The sequence below is a fragment of the Eucyclogobius newberryi genome, unplaced genomic scaffold, assembly GCF_026437365.1.
Source record: "Eucyclogobius newberryi isolate DKJ021-1_F unplaced genomic scaffold, fEucNew1.0.hap1 SCAF_6, whole genome shotgun sequence".
NCBI lineage: Eukaryota > Metazoa > Chordata > Actinopteri > Gobiiformes > Gobiidae > Eucyclogobius > Eucyclogobius newberryi.
The window spans coordinates 33,716,161-33,741,393 of NW_027316278.1; the positions used below are offsets into that span (position 1 = coordinate 33,716,161).

The window sequence follows — 25,233 nt, forward strand, 5'->3', positions numbered from 1 at the left end:
ATTTTGAAAAAAATAAAAAGTTGTAAAGTGCTGCACTAGATCAAAAGAGTTGGTTTGAAGGCAGTGGTCAAACGTATTTGGACTAGCAGCAAGTCTCCTTCACAAATGAATGCATTTATTATCCATCAGACGAGATTTAGGAATAAAATTTACGTGAACATGATGCATAATATGTCCGTCCCTGCACTAGATGAACCACCTGACACATACACATGTTCACATATATATATATATATATATATATATATATATATATATATATATATATCACATATATATAATACTGTGTGATATAGTGATATATTTACTGTCCATCCTCCAGAAAAACCCTGCTATTGTCTGTGCTGCTGTGATTGGGACCAGATATCAACAATTCTTCAAATGAGATGAATTTCAACTATGTTTGTAACAGTTTCACATATTTAGTCATGACAGAAGGTCTGAAAGAAGTGAAAAATAAAAATAAAACAATAAAATACTGTCTAGAGGCGCATTTTGAAACATATACGGAGCAGAGGGCCAAAAACAACCCGACTATGAAGTGAACCATTCAAAATGTTGCATTTGACATGTGTATAACATAAACATGTTTCAATTTTTCCAATTTTGCAGTAAAAAAGACTTCCTTTTGCTGTTTGGGCCAATTTAGCAGGAAGCTAGAGGGCCAACAAAACTGGTCTAGAGCAAATACGCGCTTTAGAATGTGGTTTTAATCAACAGGTAAAAAGTGTAGAATAATAGTGTGTGAACGGTAAAAATGTAAAGTTAAAGCTTAGCTTAAGTCTATAAACCTTGTCAGCACACATCAGACAAGATAAACCAAGGGTGCAATTTATTTTATTTTATTTCAAATGGCAAAACTGTATATTTATGTGTCCCAGAGTGCCACTTGAACCACTCAGACATTCAAACCAATAACCGTTAATCGCACAGTTTACTTTTGCACTATTCTGACCAACTGTAAACTGTGTATATATTCAGAGAAAATCTATTATATTTTATCTGTAAATTCTAAATTTGATGCATGCCCTTTTTTAAAATGTTTTGCTACTATTATTAATATTATTATAATTATTACTATTATTCATTGTGAATTTTGTTTATTGACAATAAAACCGATTCTGATTCTGATCATCAACTTAAAAAGAAAAGAAACAAAAACGACAATAAGACAAAATGTGCCATTCATTTCTCGTTTATAATATGTTTATAATATCCTCTGAATTGCTTTTGTTTTATAGTGTCCAGACTTAGAGTGGTGTAAAGCGGCTGTAGGACACTGGCAAATCCTGAGACAATCGAACCCTGCATTTCAAAGTGTCCCAGACTGTGGACACGGGACAACAACACATTATGTCTTAAACACCCACGCGTGTCCGTTTCCTTTTCCTTCCAAACGCACTGTAAATATGTGACGTCCCGGCTGAGGAGGGCGGGCGCGCGCGTGTCTGGACTTGCCCCTTTCCCCGTTCTCTTCTCGCTCTGACGTCACTCCTCTCTGCCCCGGGCCGGACCAGTCAGAAGCCGGTGTGCGCGCGTGTTCTGTGCGTCTGTGCGTTAAACAACCTGCCCTCACGCAAGATCTCACCACAGCAACTTCGAGAGCAAAAGAGATTCACTTTTACAGAACGTTTATGGAGGACTGAAGAGGATGGCGCGCCGGGTTTTGAGCGTTTTGGTGAGTTACGTTTGTTACGCGCCCGGCAATTTGACACGCTCAAAAAGCCAACGTGATTTATTTTCGTGTTGGTCTGTCTTTTACGTAAGAACACATCAGAACACTCCAAAAAAGCTGTATAAACTTTCCAGGACTCTATACAAACTTCGATCTGTCCTAAGTGGCACTGTAGCCGCTGCCCTTCCCCCTCAGATCTGTGAAATGTGATGAAATATCCAGCAGGTTTAAGTAATGATCTGTGTATATATACATGCTGAAGAATCTCTGATAATAATCGTGTTTATTTCAGTTGCTTTGACATTTCGTGCCAGTTTCCCATTAGTTTCCAAGAATGTCACGTGTCTGCGTCAAAGTTGCCTCCGCGTCGCCGCTTGTTTTTTTAAACTAAAGGTGCGAAATTCCCCTTAAAAGTAACAACTCCGCTCGAGTCGACCTAAAGGCAGTCTTTAAACTAAACAAATGCCATTTATTTGCTTCATTCACGCTTAAATTGGCCGTTAACTCGTAAAAAAGCACGTGTAATGTTTGTTTGTTTGTTTGTTTGTTTGTTTGTTTGTTTGTGGGCGCTGCTGGTCACGCCTAGTGAGAGAGTTTATCACTTTTGGATTATCAAGTGAAAAGATTGACATGTTGTAAGTTCTTCAGAGAGAATATAGTGTCACTTCATAACTAAACTGCTGTGAATTGACTTGTGTTTTTACTGATATCATCAAAAAAACAAAAACATTGCAGAATGTGATTATTACAACATTAAATACTGGTCAGAAAAATCACAATTACAGTAGATATTGATCCCAAATAGTGCAGCTGTGACTACTGCTGCACTATTTATAGAAAAGTACTACAAAACTGTGTATTTATTATTTATGCGACTCCAGGTCTAATCTAAATCAAATATGACTCAACTAATACACATTTTGGTCGACTAAAATGCAAAATACAAAAGAACCCCTTAAACACTAAATTAAGTTAATTTAGTGTCACAAATATAGTCCATTAGTGCAAGTACCTCACATTATTATTATTATTATTATTATTAGGGCTGAACAATATCGCAAAAGTTGGCCTATCGATATCGCAGTGTTGGCAAACGCAATAATCGACATCAAATCGAATTTTAAATGTTTGAAAATAAGGCTTATTTTTTATCTTTCTCAAGGCGAGACTCGCGTGCAGGGAAAAGGAGAACATTGTGAAAAGTGTGTCGTTTACGCACACAATTATTCAGTTGTTAAGTTGATCAATCGGTCTATGATGTCTGAGTCGATAATTTCTTGCTTATTATTTGTTTGTTCAGGACTAGGGATGTCACGATGTTAAACGTTAGTGTTACGATTATTGTGAGAAAAAACATCACGATTTAACAATTATTCATGATTATTGAGACCAAACAACAGTGAAATGTATAATTTTCTTTATTCTCGTGGTCTGACTGTTCCTCAAGTTTGTGACCAACTTTACTCAACTCAACTTTTATTTCTCAAAGACAAAATTAAGTTAAATGTTATATGAAAAAAGACGGGTAAAATAAAGTTCTTACATTGAGATCAATTTTTGGAACAAAAAAGACTTTCGAAAAACCTAAAATTGTCACAATTATTATTTTCTGATTGTCATGATTATATTGAGACTTGACTAATCAAATCAAATATTAAAAGTAACGATGCATTTTTATCTTGCATCTTTGTGTCCAAATTATTGTGATTTTTACTATTATCTGGTTTTTTGCTTTATAAATAATTGTCATATTTTTATAATCAATTAGAAAGTGTTGTTTTTTGGTGTAGTTATATGTACAGAATGTCTGCTTCTCTGCTCTAAAAGTATAATATTCACTTTGTCCATCTCAAAGCACTTTTTTAATGAGGATTATTGATTTTTTTTCATTTTAAAAGCTAAAACATTTATATTTCAAACTTGGTGTTGAAAGTTGTTTTTTTTGCGTGACTGAAAACAAATGAATTCTTTTAGCCGTGTGTAGAGTGTCATAAACAGGAAGGACGCAGTAAAATGTGACATCATCATTTCTCAGACTTTAATTGCGCTTTTATTGATTTAAAAACGTGTGGGTTGGCCCACATTCATCATGAATCATACCTGAAGACGGCAGGTGTGTTTGCAAAACCCTGAGCGCCCCGATAAAGCCACTTTTATTGTGTCTCCTGCTCTTTGCAAAGTCAAGGGCAGGTCAAACTGATATGACAAATATGTGTTGGGATTGTGTTAACATGAGATAAACCGGGACTAAACCACGAACAAATTTGGTGTGAAATAAACGACACAACGATAAGAGAAGTACTGGTAAATTGCACCACAGTTTGTACGTAAAATGCAGAATAAATTCACAATAACTTTCCAAATCTCCAGCTAATTCACTCTTTTGTCCATAAAAATCATTCACAATCCCAATAAAGTCAACTCGATTAATCGCTGATCAATTGTCAACTAACTTCGTAATCAAATAATCGTTATCTGGACTTAAAGCACGGACTCCAAAACCGGCCGCTTCCTGAGAGAAGAGGTTTTATGATTCAGACAAAGCAATGATGCACTAAAAGTTTTTAGTTGTGTAAATATTCTCCATCAGGATGAGCTCACCATCATCATAACTTTATCAGGATCAGATTTAGTGACAGATATTTATGGGCATCTTGCATTCTAAACAACGAAAGGATTCATGGAAAGAAGAATCGCTGGTGTAATCGATTACTTGTTAGTTGCAGCTCTAAACTCAGGCAGAGCTGGTGTAAAGTGTCTCTTCTTTTATGAGCCTAACGGGTTTTCAAGACGACACAAAAAACCAAACTCAAACGAGAGGACGAGATTGAGTCGATGAACAAAAGTGAACCTGGACCGTGATGTGTGACCTCTTGTTCCCAGGTGTGTGTGGTGTGGTGCTGTGACCAGAGCTGGGCCAGACCCGGGCCGGGTCCGGACCCTGGACTGAACCGGACCCGACGGGCCGTTCACTGTAACGACGATCTGGAGTATCGTCGTGGCGACCTCTGCTGTAGGAACTGTCCTCCTGGTATGTTCACCCGAGCTACGTTTGGCAGTGGCTCGTTCATTGAGCTGCGTTTAAGGAGTTTAGAAACGGATTTTAAATGTTACTATTGTGATTCTTGTCTTTTTAGGGGATTTTATTTTGACGTTTGGGGTGTTAAGCACTTTTATTTGTCCTGCAGTGAGACGCACCAAGCAAAATACAAAATGTATACTGGAAAAACAAGACACACTCTCTTATCGTGTGCTGCACCTGTCAAATGTGCCATGTTTTATCATGTCATTATCATAAAAGAAAATCAAACACTCAGTGACAGGACATTGAGCGTCCTCTGAGATGCAGCTCAGGCAGTTCTGAGGGAAAACGAAATGATTTATTTAACAAATTAAAACTTTTGGAAGCTAAATGTGCTTAAAACAGGAACCTTCAAATGCTACAGGAAATGAAACAGATAAGCGGTGGGATTAATGACCTGACCTCGCAAGAAAGAATTTTAAAAATGCTCTTTCCAAACAAGGATATTATGAAAGTGGTTCAAAATTATTAGCTTGAAGCAAGAAAACCACAGCAGAGAGAATCATTTTGAAAATACGAGATGGGCACAACGTCATTTGGACCAAACAAGACCAAATACAAACATTGTTTGTATCTAAGGACCGACTTGACTGTGCCTCTATTCTGAATGTGGACTATTGTATTAAACACCTCAATTATGTCCAAAAGAATGGAACAAATACTCCCAAATTTAATTCACAATGATCAGACAGGATTTATTAACAAACCATGTACGGAAAAAAGAAAAAGTTGTAATGATAAGTCTGGACGCTGGGAAAGAAAGCTTTTGATTCTGTTCTCTGGCCTTATTTAATTAAAGTGCTAAACACATTTTAAATGGATGATTTGATAATCCAAAAATAAAATTGACGGTCACTTGACAGACTCACTGGCTTTGGAAAGAGGGGTGAGGTAGGGTTGTGCTTGGTCCCCCCTGTTGTTTGCTCTTGCTACACAGATGATGTCCTCCTATATTTGACCAAACCATACATTTCAATACTTACAGATGCATTTCCTTGATAATATTGGTCCAATGTCTGGATACATACTGAATGTACAAAAAAACTTAAATATTTTTGTTCTGTCAATATTTTAACCGTTGGAAATTAAACTTGATCCAAACGCTGGGCACAGCCATGTTGGATTATCTTACTCGAATAAATTGAGGTTTTGCAATGTTTCCTGTTTGAATTTGCGTGTCGGAACTCGGAAAATCTGACCTCCAAGAACAACTGGAACTCAGCATTAGTCTTGAGGTTAATTTTCCAGACTTCTCTCGAATAAATGTTGTTCACTTGTTGTCGACGCCTGAATGTTGATGTTGTTGTGATGTTTCTTCAGGTACACATCTGAAGACGCCGTGCCCCACACCAGGAGGACACAGTGAATGTGAGGAGTGCGACGTCGGGACTTATACTGAACTGGGAAACGGGCTGAAGAAGTGCCTGAGCTGCTCCCTCTGTCGCCCAGGTAACGCTGCTCTAAACTTGCTTTAAAAGGTTCCACACTGCGCCACGTCAACACTCGACGTTTAGCAAAGGTCTAATGTTGTTGGCACTTCAATGTCGTCCATGAAAAGGCTCCATTTTAACTGTGGGATATTGAAAAGAAAGAAAATCATATCAACGTTTTCTCCCTCGTTTTGAAAAATCCCAATTTTCAAAGTGATCATACAGATAATACAGATTTTAAATAAGCCATTGAAAATTCATTCATTGAAGAAGTTGCATTGAAACTAAAGTGTTCTTCTCTTCAGATCAGGAAGTTGTGCATCAGTGCATTTCCACTCACAACACCGAGTGTCAGTGTAAAGCAGGAGGCTTCTGTTCCCCGGACCAGGCGTGTGAGGTCTGCAAGAGATGTGCACGGTGAGGACACCACTCCACCTTCTGTTTGTCCACCTGGTGTGTTTTTTAATGTTTCACAGTGCAATCTGAGCTTGTTGCACTCTGAGCTTGTTGCACTCTGAGCTTGTTGCACTCTGAGCTTGTTGCACTCTGAGCTTGTTGCACTCTGAGCTTGTTGCACTCTGAGCTTGTTGCACTTGTTTTACAATTTTCAAAAGAACTAAACTTACGCATTTATTTATTTAATCCATTTTCTTTCCATATTTTATTTCTTATTCATGTACTGTATTGATATGCTTTTGAGGGTTAATGAAAATACATGCTTTTTTCATCATTTTAAAGATAATAATTCCTAATGCTGTGACTGTAAATTGAAAATAAGAATTAAGGAAAAAATATGTCTAGATAAAAAAGTCAATTTCTAAGTTGTCAGTTATTTTTTATTTTTCAAAATTTAAATTTTTTTGTATGTCAGCAATATATTTTCATTCAAAAAGTTTAAATTCATAAAGCTTGACACGCATTTAGATGTCTGAATCAAAGCCATCAACCATTTTGAATCATTTTAATCATGGAATAAACAAACAAATGTCCAGTACAGATGAATTGACCTTTGCCATAACTTGTTGTTGTGAGTCTGTAAATGTCGTACAATAACCTTACAAGGAAACTCATGCGTACAATAACCTTACAAGGAAACTTCTGCTTGTGTCCATCATTCAAAACATCCCGTCATATTTTCACCTCTGATCGTCACAAACCTGAAACGCAGGTTTGTCGAGTGTAATTCAAACAGAATTCGCCGGCTCTGGGAGTCTAAGTCACAAGGTTTTGTTTTAGGGAAAGAAAATGTGTTGAAGTATTTTGAGAACATTTGTCGCCCAATCTCAGTTGTTTTGTGTCTGTGTGTGACTCAGATGTGGGCCGGATGAGATCGTTGTGAGAAACTGCACTCCCACCAGTAACACGGAATGCAAGAAGAGACCCCTCGACCCCGGCCGAGACTCAGGTATCACAGCTCAACCTAAAGTCGCAGTGATCGAACCACAAACCATTGGGTTAGTGGGCGATCGTTTCACAAAATGTCGCACTTGGGCTGAGACAAACGGTTATTTTAATAATCGACTTGTCAAACGACTATTTCAGTTGTACATTATGACTTTTAAAACTCATTATCAATCAAATAAAGGTTGAAATAATGTGACTGATGGAGAATATTGAGGAATTATTGATGAAAATGTAATAATTTGTATGTAATAATGTCACTTTTCGTACGTGTATTAGTCTCAACAGTCAATTTACGATGGTCAAAATACAAATCACAATTAGTCAACTTTGCACTTTGTTCAAATTAACGTAGAAGGAAAAAGTTGAAGTCGAAACACCACTTTGCAAAATAAAACGACAGTAGTTGTTGCTTTGACAGTGTTTTAAGTTCTGAGTAAATATTGTAGGGTTGTGGTCCTGTAGTCGATTGGTCGATTAATCGTTCGATGGAGTCTCAGTCAACAAAAGTATGTATTAGTCGACTAATTATCTTTTAGGGATGATGAAGATTTATATCAGGGGTATTCAATTAAAAGTCCCTGAGGTCCAGTTATTAAATTTTGTTCAAGTAGAATGTCCGAACCGAAGTCCAGCTTGTGTCGACATTTTCATCTGGTTTCAACAATACTTATTGTTAATAAATTCGAGGCCTTTATTTCAGATTTAAAGAAAACAGAAACCTCAGAATAAAAAAAGTGCAAAGTGGAATAACTAATTATTCTCTTAAATAACTTATAAAAACTAAAATGTGCAAACAGAGCATTGACTTAACATTCTCTCATCTTTGTTCTTTAAATAAGGAGGTCCCAGCCCCAAAAAATGAAGGCCGACTTTTCCAGAAAAAAAGTCCACATCTTCAGAAAACAAGTGGCTTTTTAGTGGGAGAAATGCACAGAACTGAGTCTTTTCTCTGAACTTTTCTCTTTTAATCATTTTTCTTTTCTTATAAGGTCTCGGAGTTTTACAGTTGATATTGATTGATTCATTTATTTTAGCTATCGGCTCATTCAGAAACGCCGTCTCAACTCGTGGTTCTTCTAAATCGAGCTCAGGCCCTTTTATGACAAACGCACACCAGAAAAGCACAATCTCACCGCTCTCCAGCCCACAGAAGGTTCCTCGGGTTCTGCAGACGTGTGTTGACTGTTTTCTCCCACAAACAGACCTGACGGCCGTGTACATCATCGCTGGACTGGTTGTTCTTCTGGTGCTCGTCATGGTTCCGCTGGTCGTCTGCGTGCGGCGGAGGAACCGGAAAGCCACAGGTACATTTCGACTCCGGCGTGTCTTTGTAGTTTGGAGAGTAACGGCCTGGGTCCTGGGACAGTCGGTGAAAAAATTGTTTATCAATTAAAAAAAAGTCCATTTAGGTAAATTAAAGTGGCAGAATGTCTTAAGTAACCTCAGATTAAGCAACGATTAAATCATTTCTGTTCCAGTGTAATTCAACCCACTAATGCCAACAGCCATTAATTGTGTGTTTTGTTTGTAGTTTGTAGCTACTTATTTAATTTGAGGTAAAGCATTATTAAATGAAGTGTGAGTTGGATATGAAACAATATCTTGTATTTTAAATTGACATTGGAGACAGTTATTTTTGCTCTAATACATGTGAAATGCTCTATTTTGGCACCAAACACTGAAATAAAAGGTTAATTGACCCTAATCAGTCTAAGGAGGATTGTTCTGGAGCAAAGCAAAAATATAAATAAGTCTTTCTTTATGTTATTTTTTGACATTACATTAACAACTGTTCCAAAAGGTCAGGATTTAAATTACAACCCGATGCTGCTTTTAGTAAATCTGGACGTTTTTAACACACTGTAATTATTATGGCTGGATTATTGCTTGTTACGCAACAGAGAAAATCACCTGCCTCGCCTTTACGTTGGAGGCTGTGGAGTTCACTGAATGAAAGGTAAAAAACAAACGGTGATTCATGCAGGCTGTGTCACGCCTCAGGCATTCGTCATGGTTCAGGCCTGTTTATGTTTCCACCATAAAACACTTTCTATCTGTAAATGAAATCATGGTTCACTTTGAGAACTACGTGTGGGATTATTGGTAATATCAAGTTGTAGCTTGTTATTGCAGAGGCGGAAAAGTATAAAGAAGTAGTGAAAGAATATTGTTTAGTCATGCTAGTTTCCAGTTATGCGCTGGTGAAAAGGGCAAAATAACGCGTTAAAAATGTGTCAATCAAAATTAAAAGCCAAAAAAATGACAGAACCAGAACAAAAAGAAGGAAACATAAGTAACTAGGATTGAACAAAATGTTTTTCTTTCAGACTCTGAAAGGAGCGAAGTTGATCTGACATCGGTAAGTGCTTTATTTATTTATTTATTTATTTATTTAATTTAGTCATTTCATTTAGTCATTCATTCTCATCTGTGAAAACATTTATATGAAAAATAAGAACATATTCACAAAAGTGGAAACATTTTTATGACGCACAAAAGTTGTACACTTTTTTAGGTGAATATGTTACATTTTTTACATGTTTATAAATGTTTTTCCGCTTTGTAAAATGCTAATTGTTGAATTGTCACATTGAACCCTTTGGCCTGGTGGGGGCGCACTATCTAACACTTGAGCCACAGCTGCCCCAGTGCCAAATTTGCCCTCCATGTTCATTTTAGGGTCACATGACGTGTTCAAGCTTTTACTGTTGTAACATTGTTCTCTTATCAAAAACATACCTGCAGTTGTGTTTAGCTTCATTCTGCTGGTTAAATGAATCCTGTTTATGAGACCGTCATCTCTGCTCCTTCTCTGAGCCTCACAAAACACTCAGTTTCAAATGTCTGTTTTTTTTATGTCAAAGATAGAGACCCATCAGTTTTCTGCTGTTTTTAAGTCCATAAATCATCATCAAACTCGTTCTGAGCATTTCTGCCATCAGATCGCGTTCATTACATCTGCAGGTCCATATTCACGGGTTTCAGTCACGTGACTTATTTGTTGTAGCCATTTTGAGGACGTCACCGTTTGATGTTGTCTCTGCTGTCATTGGCACATAACTTTTATCAGCATAGCCACGCATTCATTCATTCATTTTCTACCGCTTGGTCCCTTTCTGGGTCACGGGTGACTGGAGCCTATCCCAGTGACTTTGAGTGACTTTTGGCCTATCCCAGTGACTTTTGGCCTATCCCAGTGACTTTGAGTGACTTTTGGCCTATCCCAGTGACTTTTGGCCTATCCCAGTGACTTTTGGCCTATCCCAGTGACTTTTGGCCTATCCCAGTGACTTTGGGCCTATCCCAGTGACTTTGAGTGACTTTTGGCCTATCCCAGTGACTTTGGGCCTATCCCAGTGACTTTGAGTGACTTTTGGCCTATCCCAGTGACTTTTGGTCTATCCCAGTGACTTTGGGCCTATCCCAGTGACTTTGGGCCTTAGACACGCAATTAACATGTGCACTAGCGACTGCCTGATACAAAGTACCCACTGCACAGTCTGGAGGGATTTCTTAAGTCCACTGGTTCCTCTTGATGGCAGCGATCCATTTCTGGTGACAGTGTATTTTGGAATGTTACAGAAGTATAATCCATGGTTTTAGACTTTTGTTGGCAGGGTTTCTCCTATGGTAATTCTCTCTGCTGCCAGTAGATGGAGAACTAACACCTGACTGAGAAAGTCATGTGAGCTTTTCAATACTTGTATTTTAATTTCCGAAACCTGTGATGCCAAAGCAAAGGAACAAGAGCAAGTTTAAAGTCCAGTAATGGCAGAACAAGCGTGCTCACCTAAACATTTGACACAGGAAAATGACAATTTTTTCCCCGTTTTAGGGTTGTAACGGCACCGAGAAGCCGCTGGACTCGTCTCCTCGCTGCTGGACCCTGGTGAGGTCTAGATCGTGCTCCGTGGTGGACGTAGAGGAGCAGAGATGTCTGTGTGAAGGCGCTGGCTCTACCTCCAACTCCCAGGACAACCTGATAACCAGACTGCCCCTGTACCCCGCCCCTGCCATGTCCAGCTGTGCTCCCGCCATAACGCTTCACAAGCCCAGGGTGAGGCGCCACTTCACCCACGGCTCTGTGCTGTAGCGCTTTGACTGCTGTTTGTCGCCTGCTCGTCCGTTGGCTTGCTTAAAAGTGCCATCTTATGTGTCATTCAGGGTTTTTGAAGTACTTCTAGACATCTTAGCGTTGCCGTTTCATGTTTTTCGACTTGAAATAAAAAAGTAAAGGTAATTCCGCAGTTCTGAGTTCTGAGACTGTAATGGAGTAGGATGAATCCATTCCCCCCCTCCATTTGATCAATGACCTTTCAATTTATTTTTCCTCTTTTAAACAAATATGGCGTTTGCTAATTGGTTAAATTAACACGTTTTAAGTTATTGTGCAATCAGAACTTAAACACAAACGTTCACTCCAGTGCACTACAACACCAAATACATTTATATTTTATCTTTTGGAGTATTTAAAAAAGGCGTGCTGTAGTTGGGTCTTTTCTTTCTCCTAGACATGCTTTTTTATGCCATGGCGGTTGTATTTTACATTCAAGAACTTTAAAATAATGAATTTATTTGGAGAAAACCATTTGAAAAGCAGGAGACTTATGACCAAGCCATCAGATTTGCTTTAGAGCTCCCCCTGCTGACTGTAATGGGCATTAACCACGGAACAACAACAACAACAACAACAACAACAACAACAAAGCAGCATTTGGCAGCACCACTGGCAATACACAACAGTTATAGTAGTTGTAGTGGAACAAATTGGTTTATGGCTTAAACAGCAATGACGTATTTGTAAAGTGTTAAAAAACAGCAATGACGTATTTGTAAAGTGTTATTTATCCTGCAATACTTGAACAAACAGGACAACTTTAAACTGAAATCTTGTGTTTTGCCTTGTAGGAGGAGGAAACACAGTTCAACATTGTTCCGGTGAATGGTAAGTCTTTTCCTTGGAATAAATGCTGCTTCTTACATTCCCCTCGCCAGTTTGGCTTTTCCTCCAAGCAGAACACTGACCTTCCCTCTCTCTCAGGCCAAGAGTCTCTCAGAGGTTGTTTTGAATTCTTCGAGGAGCTGGACGTCCACTACCACTCCCGCTTTTTCCGCCACCTCGGACTTTCGGACAACGTGGTCAAAAGCAAGGACTCCCTCACGTATGTCGACCGCGTGCACGATCTGCTCAACCTCTGGCTGGAGAAGCGCGGCAGGGAGGCCCGCTTAAAAGACCTCCTGAGGGCCCTGACGGATCTGAACCAGAGGCGAACCGCCGAGGCCATTGTGGAACGAGCGGTCGAGGCCGGACACTTTGTCTACAAGTGACCGATCGTTTGCCTATTGACATTGTCGTGGAGATCGCTTACTTGTACGCCGTGGTTTTGTTTTTGAGACTTTAAAGAAGAAATTAAGGGTCAGCAAGAAAAACGACAACAAAAAGGCATTAAATATTGAGTTGGCGTGCAGGTAGATCATTGGTATGCGTTACACTTTTTCACAAAACGCACCAAAGATTGTGAAATTAACTTAATTAGGGCAATATCAGGACTAAAAAAAGTGCAATTAATAGATTTCGACTTGGTTTGGAAGCAAAATGACCGTTACTAGGACAAGAACTAGGCAACGAGGACTGGACTAAACCAATTTCGACGAAGAATGACAGAAATTGGGACTTTGAACAATATAATGTCTAATGTCTAATATCTTCTCCACTCTAAATGTACTAGTCAACGAAAGTGGAAACCGATTGAATGTGCCAGTGCTAAGTAGAGTTATGATTTATTGTCTCAACTGTATTATTATTATTCATCAACCAAAGAAGGACTAAACCAAGACTCGACAAAAACAAATGCTTCAGTGTCAATTTACAAGGTCTAAAAGTATTCAAGGTCATTTAGCATCACGGAATTTGACATCAAACGCAGTACAAAGTTAAAATTAAGCCAAATGGTTTTTGTTCCCTTTTTGTATTCAAAAAATGACTGATTTGAGCTTAATATGTATTGATAATGAGCTTAGTTCAAATATTGGCCGACTCTGCACTAAAAGGCACTGTATGTAACGTTATATCTGTTTACAAGGAGCGTACGTGAATGTCACAAGCTGATGTTTTTGTTTACAACTACTTGAAATGAATGTCATATTTTTGTTTTTGTTTTTTGTAACTTTTTTCTTTTTTTTTCTTAAATTGTATATTTCACACTATGTATTTATAAAGTTCTATTTAAATGTTAATAATGATTTTGCATATTGTCATTTTTAGTTTAGTCCAGGAATGAGAAAATCATTTGTTTGTAGTTTGTTTTGGTCAGTTACTGCTGCTGTAAATGAGTCTCGCTGTAAAGTTGTTTCATAGTTTGTGTTCCATGTGGCAAATTGTGAAAAAACATATTGGTTTTTGGAAAAGTTTGCAGCCTTATTTTGAAATGTTGAGTGTTTTGTAGGTAAATGTGGAATAAAGTTTTACATTTCTTGTAGGTCTCCATTTTTTTTTCATTTGTTAAGATAGAGAATTTAGCATTTTACTCCATAAACTAACCACTCGGTTCAGTGGGAAAAGAAGTACTCAGCAGTAGTAGCAGTACAGATACGTGATTTACTAAAAAAGTAAAAGTAGCACATAGAAAAAATCTACTTAAGCAAAGGTTTTGAAGTCCTCTTTTAAAAATATACTTTGAGAGTGAGAAGTAAAAGTATTTCACACTGATATGCAATGTTAAATTGAGTAATTTTGATAAAAATGCGGGTCTTTCGCCAACAAGAGATATTTTAATCAATAAGAGATGAGGGATGGACAAATGAGGGTTTACGCCGACATTTTAATCAATCTCTTCATTTTCAAGTGAATGTTATGTATATATTTTTGTTTGCTGGGACTTGAACTCAAAACCATTAGGTAGAATGTCATCACAAACATGCAAAAATAACACCTCAAACTGTAAGAAAAATACTTTCTACTTTCCAGTCCAGTTCAGTGATGGATCTGTATCATTAGTATTATATATTTGGAAAGCATCGATTCAGAGGAGGTGGATATATATATCATAGTGTAAACGTGAAATATCTTCCAAATATCAGAATCCTAGAATTAAAATAGATTCACTAATTGTAGAAATAAAGCAGAATTTTTGTTGTCAAAGTGAAGTAACAGGCTACAAACCAGATGTAGACGGGGACTATTACCGCAGCGCACTTGTTTTTACGCAAGATTTTATCATAACTACATTTCCCATCAGCCTTTGCAACGTCAATAAGGAAATGAGTGAAGACAAACCACAAACCGGTGCTTCCTGAATTTCCAAGGTTTGCTCCTAATCGGCGATTTTTTAAGACACTTTTTCCACGTTTGAACCTGTAATTCATGTGTATTTGAGGCGTGGACGAGGAGTTTATTTCACTCGTAACGTGCGATGCGTGTGTGTTTGTTACGACACGTTACATCTCCGCGAGGTCATTTGAGGCCAGGAAAGAACGTAAACCAAAGGTGAACGATTCGACATAAATTGGCTGTATTTTAAAAACGATTATTATTTGTATTATATTTTGTGAGCTGTGTGAGGGTAAGTTGTGAGTGTCGAATGTGTTGCACCGCATGAAAGTTTGCGAATATTTAAATATTCTTCTTCTTATTTATTTAGTTTCATTATTATTCAAATGTACAACGATATTAACAGTGACATTGCAAGAGGCTTATTGCATCTGTAGTTTCTAAATATACATAGGAAATGAATACAAATATAAATATTCTTCAGTTTACAGTTCAAATTCAATACAAAGAGTTTTGGTCTTCACTGCTTTGAGGTTAGTGCAATAATTTAAGGAATTTACATTAGAGGACCAAAGGGATTCAATACGATAACTTTCAGTTTTTGGTTTGAGAATTTAGAGCAATGAATATGGTATTTTGACAGGATCCCATATTTTTAACGGGAGTGTCTACAGAGCCGCGGCGCGCGGCCGAAACTGCCATGTTATTTTGTGCCGCGGCTCCTGAAACTGCTGCGCTATTTGACCGCGCCGTTTTAGACCGCGCCGGTTTAAGGTTAAGGTTAAGGTTAAGGTTAAGGTTAAGGTCAGGGTCAGGGTCAGGGTCAGGGTTAGGGTTAGGGTTAGCCATGAGGCTATATGGCAGTGCCGCGGTTCCTGAAACTGATGGGCCATTTGACCGCGCCGCGGCTCTGCAGCCACGGCCATTTTTAACAGCAATGTTTTCCTCAAAAATGCAAACATTTAAATAACCTTTAATATTGTTTTAAGGCGTGACGCTGCAGGTGAAAGGGAAAACAATTAAATGTAGACAATTCAATCATAAATGTCATCTGTAGTTCACAAACATAAATGCAAGAAAATAAAAGTATTACATGTGTTTCATCTTGTAATGTCTTCATGTTTAGTTAAGTGTAAAAATATTCTAAATTGCACATAGTTTGGCTGTATAAATCATGTGTCGACTTAGAATCTGTGGCTTTTTGGCATCTTATTTAGTAAATTCTGTTAACTCTTATTAGCTGGAAAGATGAGCATTTGGGCCGTTTGAAGCCTGTCTTTGATTACAGCAGCAGATGCAGCAGGACTCTTCAGCTCTCGACTCGACGTCCCTCAACTTTCAACTTAAACCGATGACCTCTGAACCCGGAGGAAGTGACTCCAGACGAGGCAGAGGAACGTCCGGCCTCAGACCAGAGGAGTACGTAGTGAGTAGGAATAGAAATCTACTAATCCCATAGTCGCCTTTTGCTTCAAGACTTTGAATATTGTGGGTGACCAGACGCCCCCTTGTACTCGGTCCCAGTTTTGAACCCTCTGTCCCGTGTCCCAGCAGATGTATCCAAAACCATTGATTTTTCCCAGTTTTAAACAAGACATGTCCCAGTTGTCCTGTTTTTGACCACTTTGAGACCTGCCAACAGTAGATATTTTATTATTGTTTCTTTAGCTAAAATGGATAACCAGGGGTCTCATTTATAAAGCATGCATGGGTACTGAAATATTGTCACTTTTCACATTAAGTTTGTGATCCATAAAAAGAAAACTTGACATAGAAATGAGCCACAAATGGTGCTGAAACTCAGATTGTCACTTTGAGGGTTTCATAAATGAGGCAGAAGGTGATCTAAGAGAAGAGAGACGTGACATTAGCAAGTTTGAAGACGTTTATGCATGTTTGTGTTTTGTCCGTACTTAGTAAGAATTCCATGTAAAGTTTTATAAATGAGTCCCCAGAACATTAACATTGCTCTCAGATTATATACTGACTCACAAGTGAGCCATAAGAGATGTGAATGAGCCATAAGAGATGTGAATGAGCCATAAGAGATGTGAGCCATAAGAGATGTGAATGAGCCATAAGAGATGTGAGCCATAAGAGATGTGAGCCATAAGAGATGTGAATGAGCCATAAGAGATGTGAATGAGCCATAAGAGATGTGAGCCATAAGAGATGTGAGCCATAAGAGATGTGAGCCATAAGAGATGTGAGCCATAAGAGATGTGAATGAGCCATAAGAGATGTGAGCCATAAGAGATGTGAATGAGCCATAAGAGATGTGAGCCATAAGAGATGTGAATGAGCCATAAGAGATGTGAATGAGCCATAAGAGATGTGAGCCATAAGAGATGTGAATGAGCCATAAGAGATGTGAGCCATAAGAGATGTGAGCCATAAGAGATGTGAGCCATAAGAGATGTGAGCCATAAGAGATGTGAGCCATAAGAGATGTGAGCCATAAGAGATGTGAGCCATAAGAGATGTGAGCCATAAGAGATGTGAGCCATAAGAGATGTGATTGAGCCATAAGAGATGTGATTGAGCCATAAGAGATGTGATTGAGCCATAAGAGATGTGATTGAGCCATAAGAGATGTGATTGAGCCATAAGAGATGTGAATCAGCCATAAGAGATGTGAATGAGCCATAAGAGATGTGAATCAGCCATAAGAGATGTGAGCCATAAGAGATGTGATTGAGCCATAAGAGATGTGAATCAGCCATAAGAGATGTGATTGAGCCATAAGAGATGTGAATCAGCCATAAGAGATGTGAGCCATAAGAGATGTGATTGAGCCATAAGAGATGTGAATCAGTCATAAGAGATGTGATTGAGCCATAAGAGATGTGAATGAGCCATAAGAGATGTGAATGAGCCATAAGAGATGTGATTGAGCCATAAGAGATGTGAATGAGCCATAAGAGATGTGAATCAGCCATAAGAGATGTGAATCAGCCATAAGAGATGTGAATGAGCCATAAGAGATGTGATTGAGCCATAAGAGATGTGAATGAGCCATAAGAGATGTGAATCAGCCATAAGAGATGTGAATGAGCCATAAGAGATGTGAATGAGCCATAAGAGATGTGAATCAGCCATAAGAGATGTGAATGAGCCATAAGAGATGTGATTGAGCCATAAGAGATGTGAATCAGCCATAAGAGATGTGAATGAGCCATAAGAGATGTGAATGAGCCATGAATTGACCGAGTGCATAAAAATGTCTCTTTTTACACCGGCTTTTAACAGTTTTATAATTGCCCCCATTCCATTCGTGTCCCAGTTTCTAATTTTGAAAATCTGGTCAGCCTAAATATGTTCAGTGATACTTCCTGGTGTTAGTTATTGTGTAGAAGTGTGGGGTAATACAGATAATAGAAACATAAAGCAAATAGTAACAAATAGTTTTATTACAGAAAAGAGCACTAAACTACATTTCGTGATCAGACATTCATATTTATGAAGTCAGGATAATTGAGACTTAAAACATTTATTGAATTTTCTACTTCAAAGCATGAAATACATAGAAGAAGATTTAACTTTATACAAACTATATTCACACAAATGTGCTTGTCTGTTGTAGGTGTAGAACTGGGACTTTCAGCTTGTCAAAAAATATGTTTCAGTTTAAACAAATCTATAAAACAACGATAGTTGATCACATGTTGAACACAAACGTCTGAGCCCCAGTTTATTTGTCCTGTGCCATTGTCTTTTGCGGTGCAGCCTCCGGGAGTCTCCAGGATGCGGGCCGCGGTGAGCCTGTCCCTCTGCCTGCTCGTGTGCCTCGCTCTGGGCTTGGCCTGTGTGCTGCTGGCCTGTCTGTGGAGCTCCAGGTTCAGAGGAGGGTTCGGGTGGGACGGGTCTGGACTGGAGTTCAACTGGCACCCGGTACTCATGACCTCAGGGCTGGTGGTCCTGTACGGCTATGGTGGGTTCACTTTCAATCACTAGTTTAGTCAAGATTCCTCCAGTAAGAGACCGTTACTTCAAAAAATATAAGTTATATAAGTTTAGTGTCAAAAAGTGACTCCAAGAAGTACGATTGAAACCGTTACTGAAGGAAATGTAACTGAGCACTGCCACCTCTGAATGTAGTGAAGTAAAAGTAAAAAGTATACACTTTAAAATAACTTTAAGTGAAGTACAGCTACATAAACATTCTATTTCAGGCCAGTACTTTTACTTCTGTACTTTGTGACTTTTCACTACTGCTTGTTTGGTCAAAAAGGAACCAGTGCATTTCTCTAACCTTTTCATTCTTTCCACTTTAAATCCGGGATTATACAACAAACCAACGTAGACTTCAGTGGCCTTCTTTTTCAAGTCAAATGGATTTTATTTAAAGTGAATACGTAACTTTTCTGTATAGCATCAGACTTCTAACCATCCATCTTTTCATCTATTCAGCTAAAAAATAACGTTGAAAAAACATGCATTCTTACTGTGAAAAAGCAGGTTGTTCCAGAGCTCCTGCACCACGTGATTAAATGTGTAGATGGCGCCATTACTGCAGCGAAGAACGGCAACGAGCCTGAAATGAAGCTGTGAATAACAATCCAAAGTAAAAACTAATCAGATCAAACTGTAGCGACCCTCACCTGACATGAGTCTGCTTTTTACACAGTCTAGATCGAGTAGATTGAGCCATTGAGTCACTTTCCACCTTCTAATGTCATCTAAAAGTGTCTCTGGAGACGTTTGTGAGAAATACACTTCATTACAAAACCCTGTGCATAAAACGTTCACTGATATTGACAATTAAAACGGTGTGATCTTGATAAAATAGTGGAAAAATGCTGAATGTGAAGCTGTTGTAAGGCTAATTCACTGTGATTTGTGATGTTCCTTTTTAAACTACTCTCTCTTAATTAAGTGGCCAATACACAATATTTCTAAAGATTCTGAATGTTCTGAGACGATGGTTAAATTAAACCCTAAATCCTGCATAATTTATATGAAAACGCTGAAAACGTGTCAGATGGCATCCACATATATTTATAGTTTTACTTCTTCCCTTGTTGGAGCGAGCAGTGTAGAGTCTTTTTGTTAATATTTGTACTTTGACTTTATGCTTATGTATTGTAGACATTTTAGTGTTTCTAATAGATATAATGACACTTTGCTGGATGTCCTGGTGTAGCTGCTGTGCTGTACCGCGTCCCTCTGACCTGGGGCCAGTCCAAACTCCCCTGGAAGCTGCTTCACTCCGGGCTCATGCTCCTGGCCCTGCTGCTGTCTGCGCTCGGACTCTGTGCCGTCTTTGACTTCCACAACGAGAACCACATCCCCAACCTCTACTCGCTCCACAGCTGGGTGGGACTCAGCGCCGTGCTGCTCTTCGCTTTGCAGGTACGTGACCATGTTGAAGAGCAAGGCAAGGCAAGGCAAGTTTATTTGTAGAGCACATTTCATACACAAGGCAATTCAAAGTGCTTCACACAGCAAGAAAAAAACATTAAAATCACAAAGAAATTACAGAAACAGAAATACAATAAAATTAATCAAATAAAAATAATAAAAAACACCTAGCCACAAAGGGTAACGTGTTTTCGGAGTCCAACTCCTTTTTTTGATCAGTCCAACTGATTGTCTAAACTAATGTTGTGGAGCAGGGGGTCGCCATGATTTCAGCAAGTCATTTCAAAATAATCACACTGTATTTAATCTATTTTGGATTGAAAACAACAATATCTTTTAATGAAATGGAGTCAGACGACACAATAAAAATACTAAAATAGACTAAAATAAACAACATTTTAAAAGGTTTTCGACATCCATTTCATTTTACTGTGGGGGTCCCAAGTCGTTGATTCTGTGTGTTTCCACATCAGAATCAGAAAAGGTTTATTGTCATTGTTAGAGAACAAAATTCACAAACATAGAAACTTTTTGGTGATTCGGTGCAACAACAATGAACAATAATATACAAGATATATCAAATCAAACAAATTCACATGAAGCTTGTTACAAACCTGAATATTATGTACGTAATTGTAATTCATAAACTACGACATGTTATTCTTAAATCTTCAACCACCCGCATGAAAATGTGAAATTTATTGGATCTTTGACATTTTTTATACAGTTTTAGACATTTTTAGACAAACTCGTTTAGAGAAAACCACAATTTTGAATTAGCAATAAAATATAAATAACATTTACAAATACAACAGACAAGAGTCATATTTTCATTCCCACTGTTAATCTGTCTTTTAAGAACTTTTTTGCTTTTTAACTTTTATCCAAGTAAAAGGCTGTAACTGTCATTATTTCTATTGAGCAATGAGACTTTTTAAATACATTACCAACCAATAAAATGAGTGAGAGGATTTACAAATAAAGTGTATTGTAGGGGATAATCAGAAATAGTTTGTTCTTATTTACATTTTGTTACAAAAGGGTCTTTTATACAACTATGCTTATCTTTTATAGTCACGATTTGCAGATTAATCTTTTACAGCTCTTCTTTAGTAATACATTTTAAAGCAACATACAAGGCATACTTACAAACATACAAATATACAAGTACAATGTTTACTCCAGGGACATACTTGACTTGACTTTCTTGGGGGTATCGAGCGTCAGAAGCACCTCATGACTGCAGTTCCCCCGTGTGTCCAGTGGGTGGCAGGCTTCGCTGGCTTCCTCCTGCCCTGCTCGCCTCTGTCCTTCAGGAAGAGGCTCAAACCTCTTCACGTGTGGCTCGGGGGCAGCATCCTGAGCCTCAGCATCGCGGCCTGTGTCTCCGGGATCAACGAAAAACTCCTCTTTGTGCTGTGAGTTCACGATTTATCAGCTCTTGCATTGAACATTTCTTTATTTGTTATTTTTTTTAAATAATACACATAAAACATGGAACAGAACAGAACATGTAGTGTTCACACATCAATAGAAACAAACTCACGGCAAATACAAACCCAAAGAACGGCCCCATTTGGTCCAAAATCAATTACAATTAAGTTTGAATGTCATTTGTTCCATTTGTCCATAACAATGTCGGTCCAGTCCTTGGTCTTTGGTCAGGTTTGTGTCATCCATTTTTTGTGATGGCCTTTTTTCCTGCTGCCAATAATTATGTTCCAAAAGTATCCATTTATTGTGTCCATTGCAGGAGTTTTAAGGCCCAGTTACATAGTTCCAAAGTTCAGAGCGATGGCAAGGTCAAAAACTGTTTGCAGTGCTTTGTTGATTCCTGTCCAGTATTTGTGAGTGACAGGACAGGCCCAGAACACGTGATAGTGGTTTGCCTCCTGCTGCCATAGTTTCTCCAGCATTTAGCGTTTCCTTGTGAATAATGGGCACTTTGACATGGTGTTCTAAAGAAACTAGACACATTTCTCCAACAAAATTCCCTCCAAACATGTGATTCTTTGGTCCTCCACTGGGATGGACACACATTTTCCCACTCTTCGTCCGTCAAAACAAATTTGCCTCTATTTCCCATTTCTTTTGAATGTATTTCGTAGAGTGGCTGCCCAAATTTGTATAATTTATATATTGTTCCTTTTGAAAGTTATGATTTATTGGCTTTAACAAATATTTCAGTCGGAGGGCTACAGTGGGCAAAGATTAGTTAAAAGTGGTATGGACGATTTTTTTCAGCAAATTTTTTATCATATTTCCTCGTGGCGTGGATAAATCATTTGTCCTGCCACGTATCAATCATAAAACGCACCTATCGCTCACCTGCAGCCGCGTGCAGTTCCTCCTCACGTTTCCGCGTGCCTAAGCGCATGGATCTATCATAATATAGTTCCCTCAGTGTACGGGGCAAAATGAAGATGGAGAAAGACAGTTCGAGCTGACGCAGAAGTGGACAGAAATCTACGGGAGACGAGAGATGCGATGCGCTCTGTTGTGCTAATAAACAAACGCACATGTGTGTTGTATCAGTCCGCACGGGGGAGTGCGCATGCGCACTTCCACCTGCGTTCTCAAATCGCCAAAAATCGTCCATACCGCCTTTAAGTTTCTGCCTTGAACAATTCTGACAACATTTTATGTTCATGCCGGTATTTGTAATTAATCTAAATTGTAAAGTTGTAGTGATCTGCCATTGTAACTTTTCACAAATGTCAAATATTAAGTTAAGTGAGTTTAAAGACACAATGGAGGCTAACGTCATGGCCAAAACACGTGGCCATAAGGTTTTATCTTAATAATAATAATTCATTGCACCACTTACTAGCAAATCGGCTGCATCTGTTTCTGGTCAGTTTGGGACCTAAATGTGGGTCTGCAGTGCATTATTGCCACATTTGAGCCTGAGTGCAGAGTTAAGCTTAAGGTACACTTTATCCCTTTGCATTTGACCCATCCGTACCCTTGTACTAGACTTGGTCCGGTCACCGTGGGATCGAGTGTCATTGAGCCGTGTCAAATGTCAGTTTTCGATATACAATGTAAAGAAGTGAGGCGGGATCCTTTTGGCTGCTGAATTCAAACAAACTAAGCTCCAGCCGATCTGTGAATGTGTTTTTTAGGAAAGGAGACAACCAGACGTCGCCGTACAGTCGACTTCCCCCCGAGGCCGTGTTCGCTAATTCTCTGGGAGTCATGATCGTAGCGTTTGGTTTGGTGGTGCTCCGGATTCTAACCAACCGGAACTGGCAAAGACCTGACCCCCAACCACAAGACACGGCTTACACGGTGAGGACAATGAAACTAAGGCATTTTCATCCTTTGTTTTAGTGAGATTCTATGTTTAAACTGACTTGTTTCTTTCTATAATTACCAAAAATAACTAAAGTATAAGATGCATTGATAAAAAATGAGTAGATGTCATAATAAAATGATAGAAACCGTTTTTAAGTTGAATGGAAATGTAAAATAGTAATATTCTACTTTTTCTCCACAGCCTTTGACTCAAGAAGAAAACGAATGAGAACTCGGCGTCTTGAGATGGTCCGTTAAAAACCACGACAATACAGTGAATGTCAGAGCGCACAGTTGTGTAAATCATATGTATTTATTTGAGATTATATTTAAAAGATTTTTCTTTCAATAAATTATGTTTATGATGTGATTCGCCTCTTCACCACAAGAGACGTAAACCGGGACTAAACCAGGCCTAACATGGGACTAAACATGGGACTAAACCAGGCCTAACATGGGACTAAACCAGGATTAACACGGGACTAAACCAGGATTAACACGGGACTAAACCAGGATTAACACGGGACTAAACCAGGATTAACACGGGACTAAACCAGGATTAACACGGGACTAAACCGGGACTAAACATGGTCTGAACCAGGACTAACACAGGTCTAAACCAGACCTACGGGTCTAAACCAGGTCTAAACCCGGCCAAAAGCTGACGAGATCAAGCATTGACAAACAGGTATTTATATTGATTTCTGATCTATTTGAACCAAACGGAGCACAGCACTGGGCCACAGTGACCTTTGACCCGGACGTGACATCACACTTAAAGATCCAACCGTCTCAGTGACCCACAGACGCTCTCTTCCTTCTTCTCTTCCAAACACTCACTCTACAGTATCTACAGCACCGTCCCACATCAAACCCACCACACACTGCTCTCCCACAGGACCTGACCAGCCCCCTCGCCTCCATCAAAGCCCCTCGTCTGTGGCGCCCGCCGACACGTCCCAGGTCTGCACGCTCTTTAAAGACTGTTAGCATTAGCATCGTGTCCACGCAGCACACGTGAAGAGCATGTGGTTTTTACATGTGCTTTCCCAACAAACCATGTGCGTCGTTGACCTTGATGAGTGTGAAGATGAAGGACGTTTGGAGGAGGTGAAGCGTGTAGGTAATTATTTAGTACTAAGATCTAAGTTCTTATTATCTGGCGGTGGAACTCGTCCATATTTACATGCGTTAATGTTACTGTGTGTGTAATATTTATGTCTCAGAGGCAGAGACAATTTAAGGTGATTTTTAATCCCACAATAACGTCTGGAGGCTGGTGTTCTCTCTTAAGAATATGAGCTAAACAGATAATATTCGAGAATATTTTCATCAACATTACACACAAGAAAGAAAAGGATGTGTGTTTTGTTGTGTATATATACACATAATATATATATGTGTATATATTATGTGTATATATACACATAATATATACACAGGCTGAGGCCGGCTACAAGAGGAGGATGGAGGAGCAGCTGCAGCAAAAGAACATTCAGGGAGTGTGGAGGAGCCTGAAAACCATCTCAGGCTTCAAAATCCCCCCTGCCCAGACAGAGGGGGATCTACAGTGGGTGAATGATTTAAATGCTCACTTCTTGAGGTTTGATCGGTCACCCGCCCCTCCCCCTGCACAGCTGCATGCTCCCTCTTCCACAGCTGGACAATGCCCTGCATCTGTTCCTCTTCGCTTATCTGCCCCGGACCATCAGCT

The 25,233-nt window shown here is 38.9% G+C and overlaps 2 protein-coding genes across 4 annotated transcripts; both read left to right on the forward strand.

The window, feature by feature from the left end:
* Positions 1–1,542: 1,542 nt before the first annotated feature.
* Positions 1,543–14,042, forward strand: LOC140347364 (tumor necrosis factor receptor superfamily member 10B-like). Of its 2 annotated transcripts, none has more exons than XM_072433786.1 (10): positions 1,543–1,678; positions 4,559–4,706; positions 6,078–6,206; positions 6,493–6,604; positions 7,501–7,592; positions 8,794–8,895; positions 9,919–9,950; positions 11,427–11,648; positions 12,500–12,536; positions 12,633–14,042. In XM_072433786.1, the coding sequence occupies exons 1-10, from the start codon at positions 1,652–1,654 to the stop codon at positions 12,917–12,919; spliced, it is 1,188 nt and encodes a 395-aa protein (XP_072289887.1). In that variant the 5' UTR covers positions 1,543–1,651; the 3' UTR covers positions 12,920–14,042. The 2 variants fall into 2 exon arrangements, with proteins under 2 accessions (XP_072289887.1, XP_072289888.1); XM_072433787.1 differs by having other exon boundaries at positions 1,544–1,678; positions 11,427–11,480.
* A 2,061-nt stretch (positions 14,043–16,103) lies between these two features.
* cyb561a3a (cytochrome b561 family, member A3a) lies at positions 16,104–23,945 on the forward strand. Of its 2 annotated transcripts, none has more exons than XM_072433706.1 (6): positions 16,104–16,287; positions 18,588–18,792; positions 20,005–20,213; positions 21,486–21,640; positions 23,348–23,513; positions 23,722–23,945. In XM_072433706.1, the coding sequence occupies exons 1-6, from the start codon at positions 16,156–16,158 to the stop codon at positions 23,746–23,748; spliced, it is 894 nt and encodes a 297-aa protein (XP_072289807.1). In that variant the 5' UTR covers positions 16,104–16,155; the 3' UTR covers positions 23,749–23,945. The 2 variants fall into 2 exon arrangements, with proteins under 2 accessions (XP_072289807.1, XP_072289808.1); XM_072433707.1 differs by having other exon boundaries at positions 16,262–16,280.
* Positions 23,946–25,233: the final 1,288 nt, after the last annotated feature.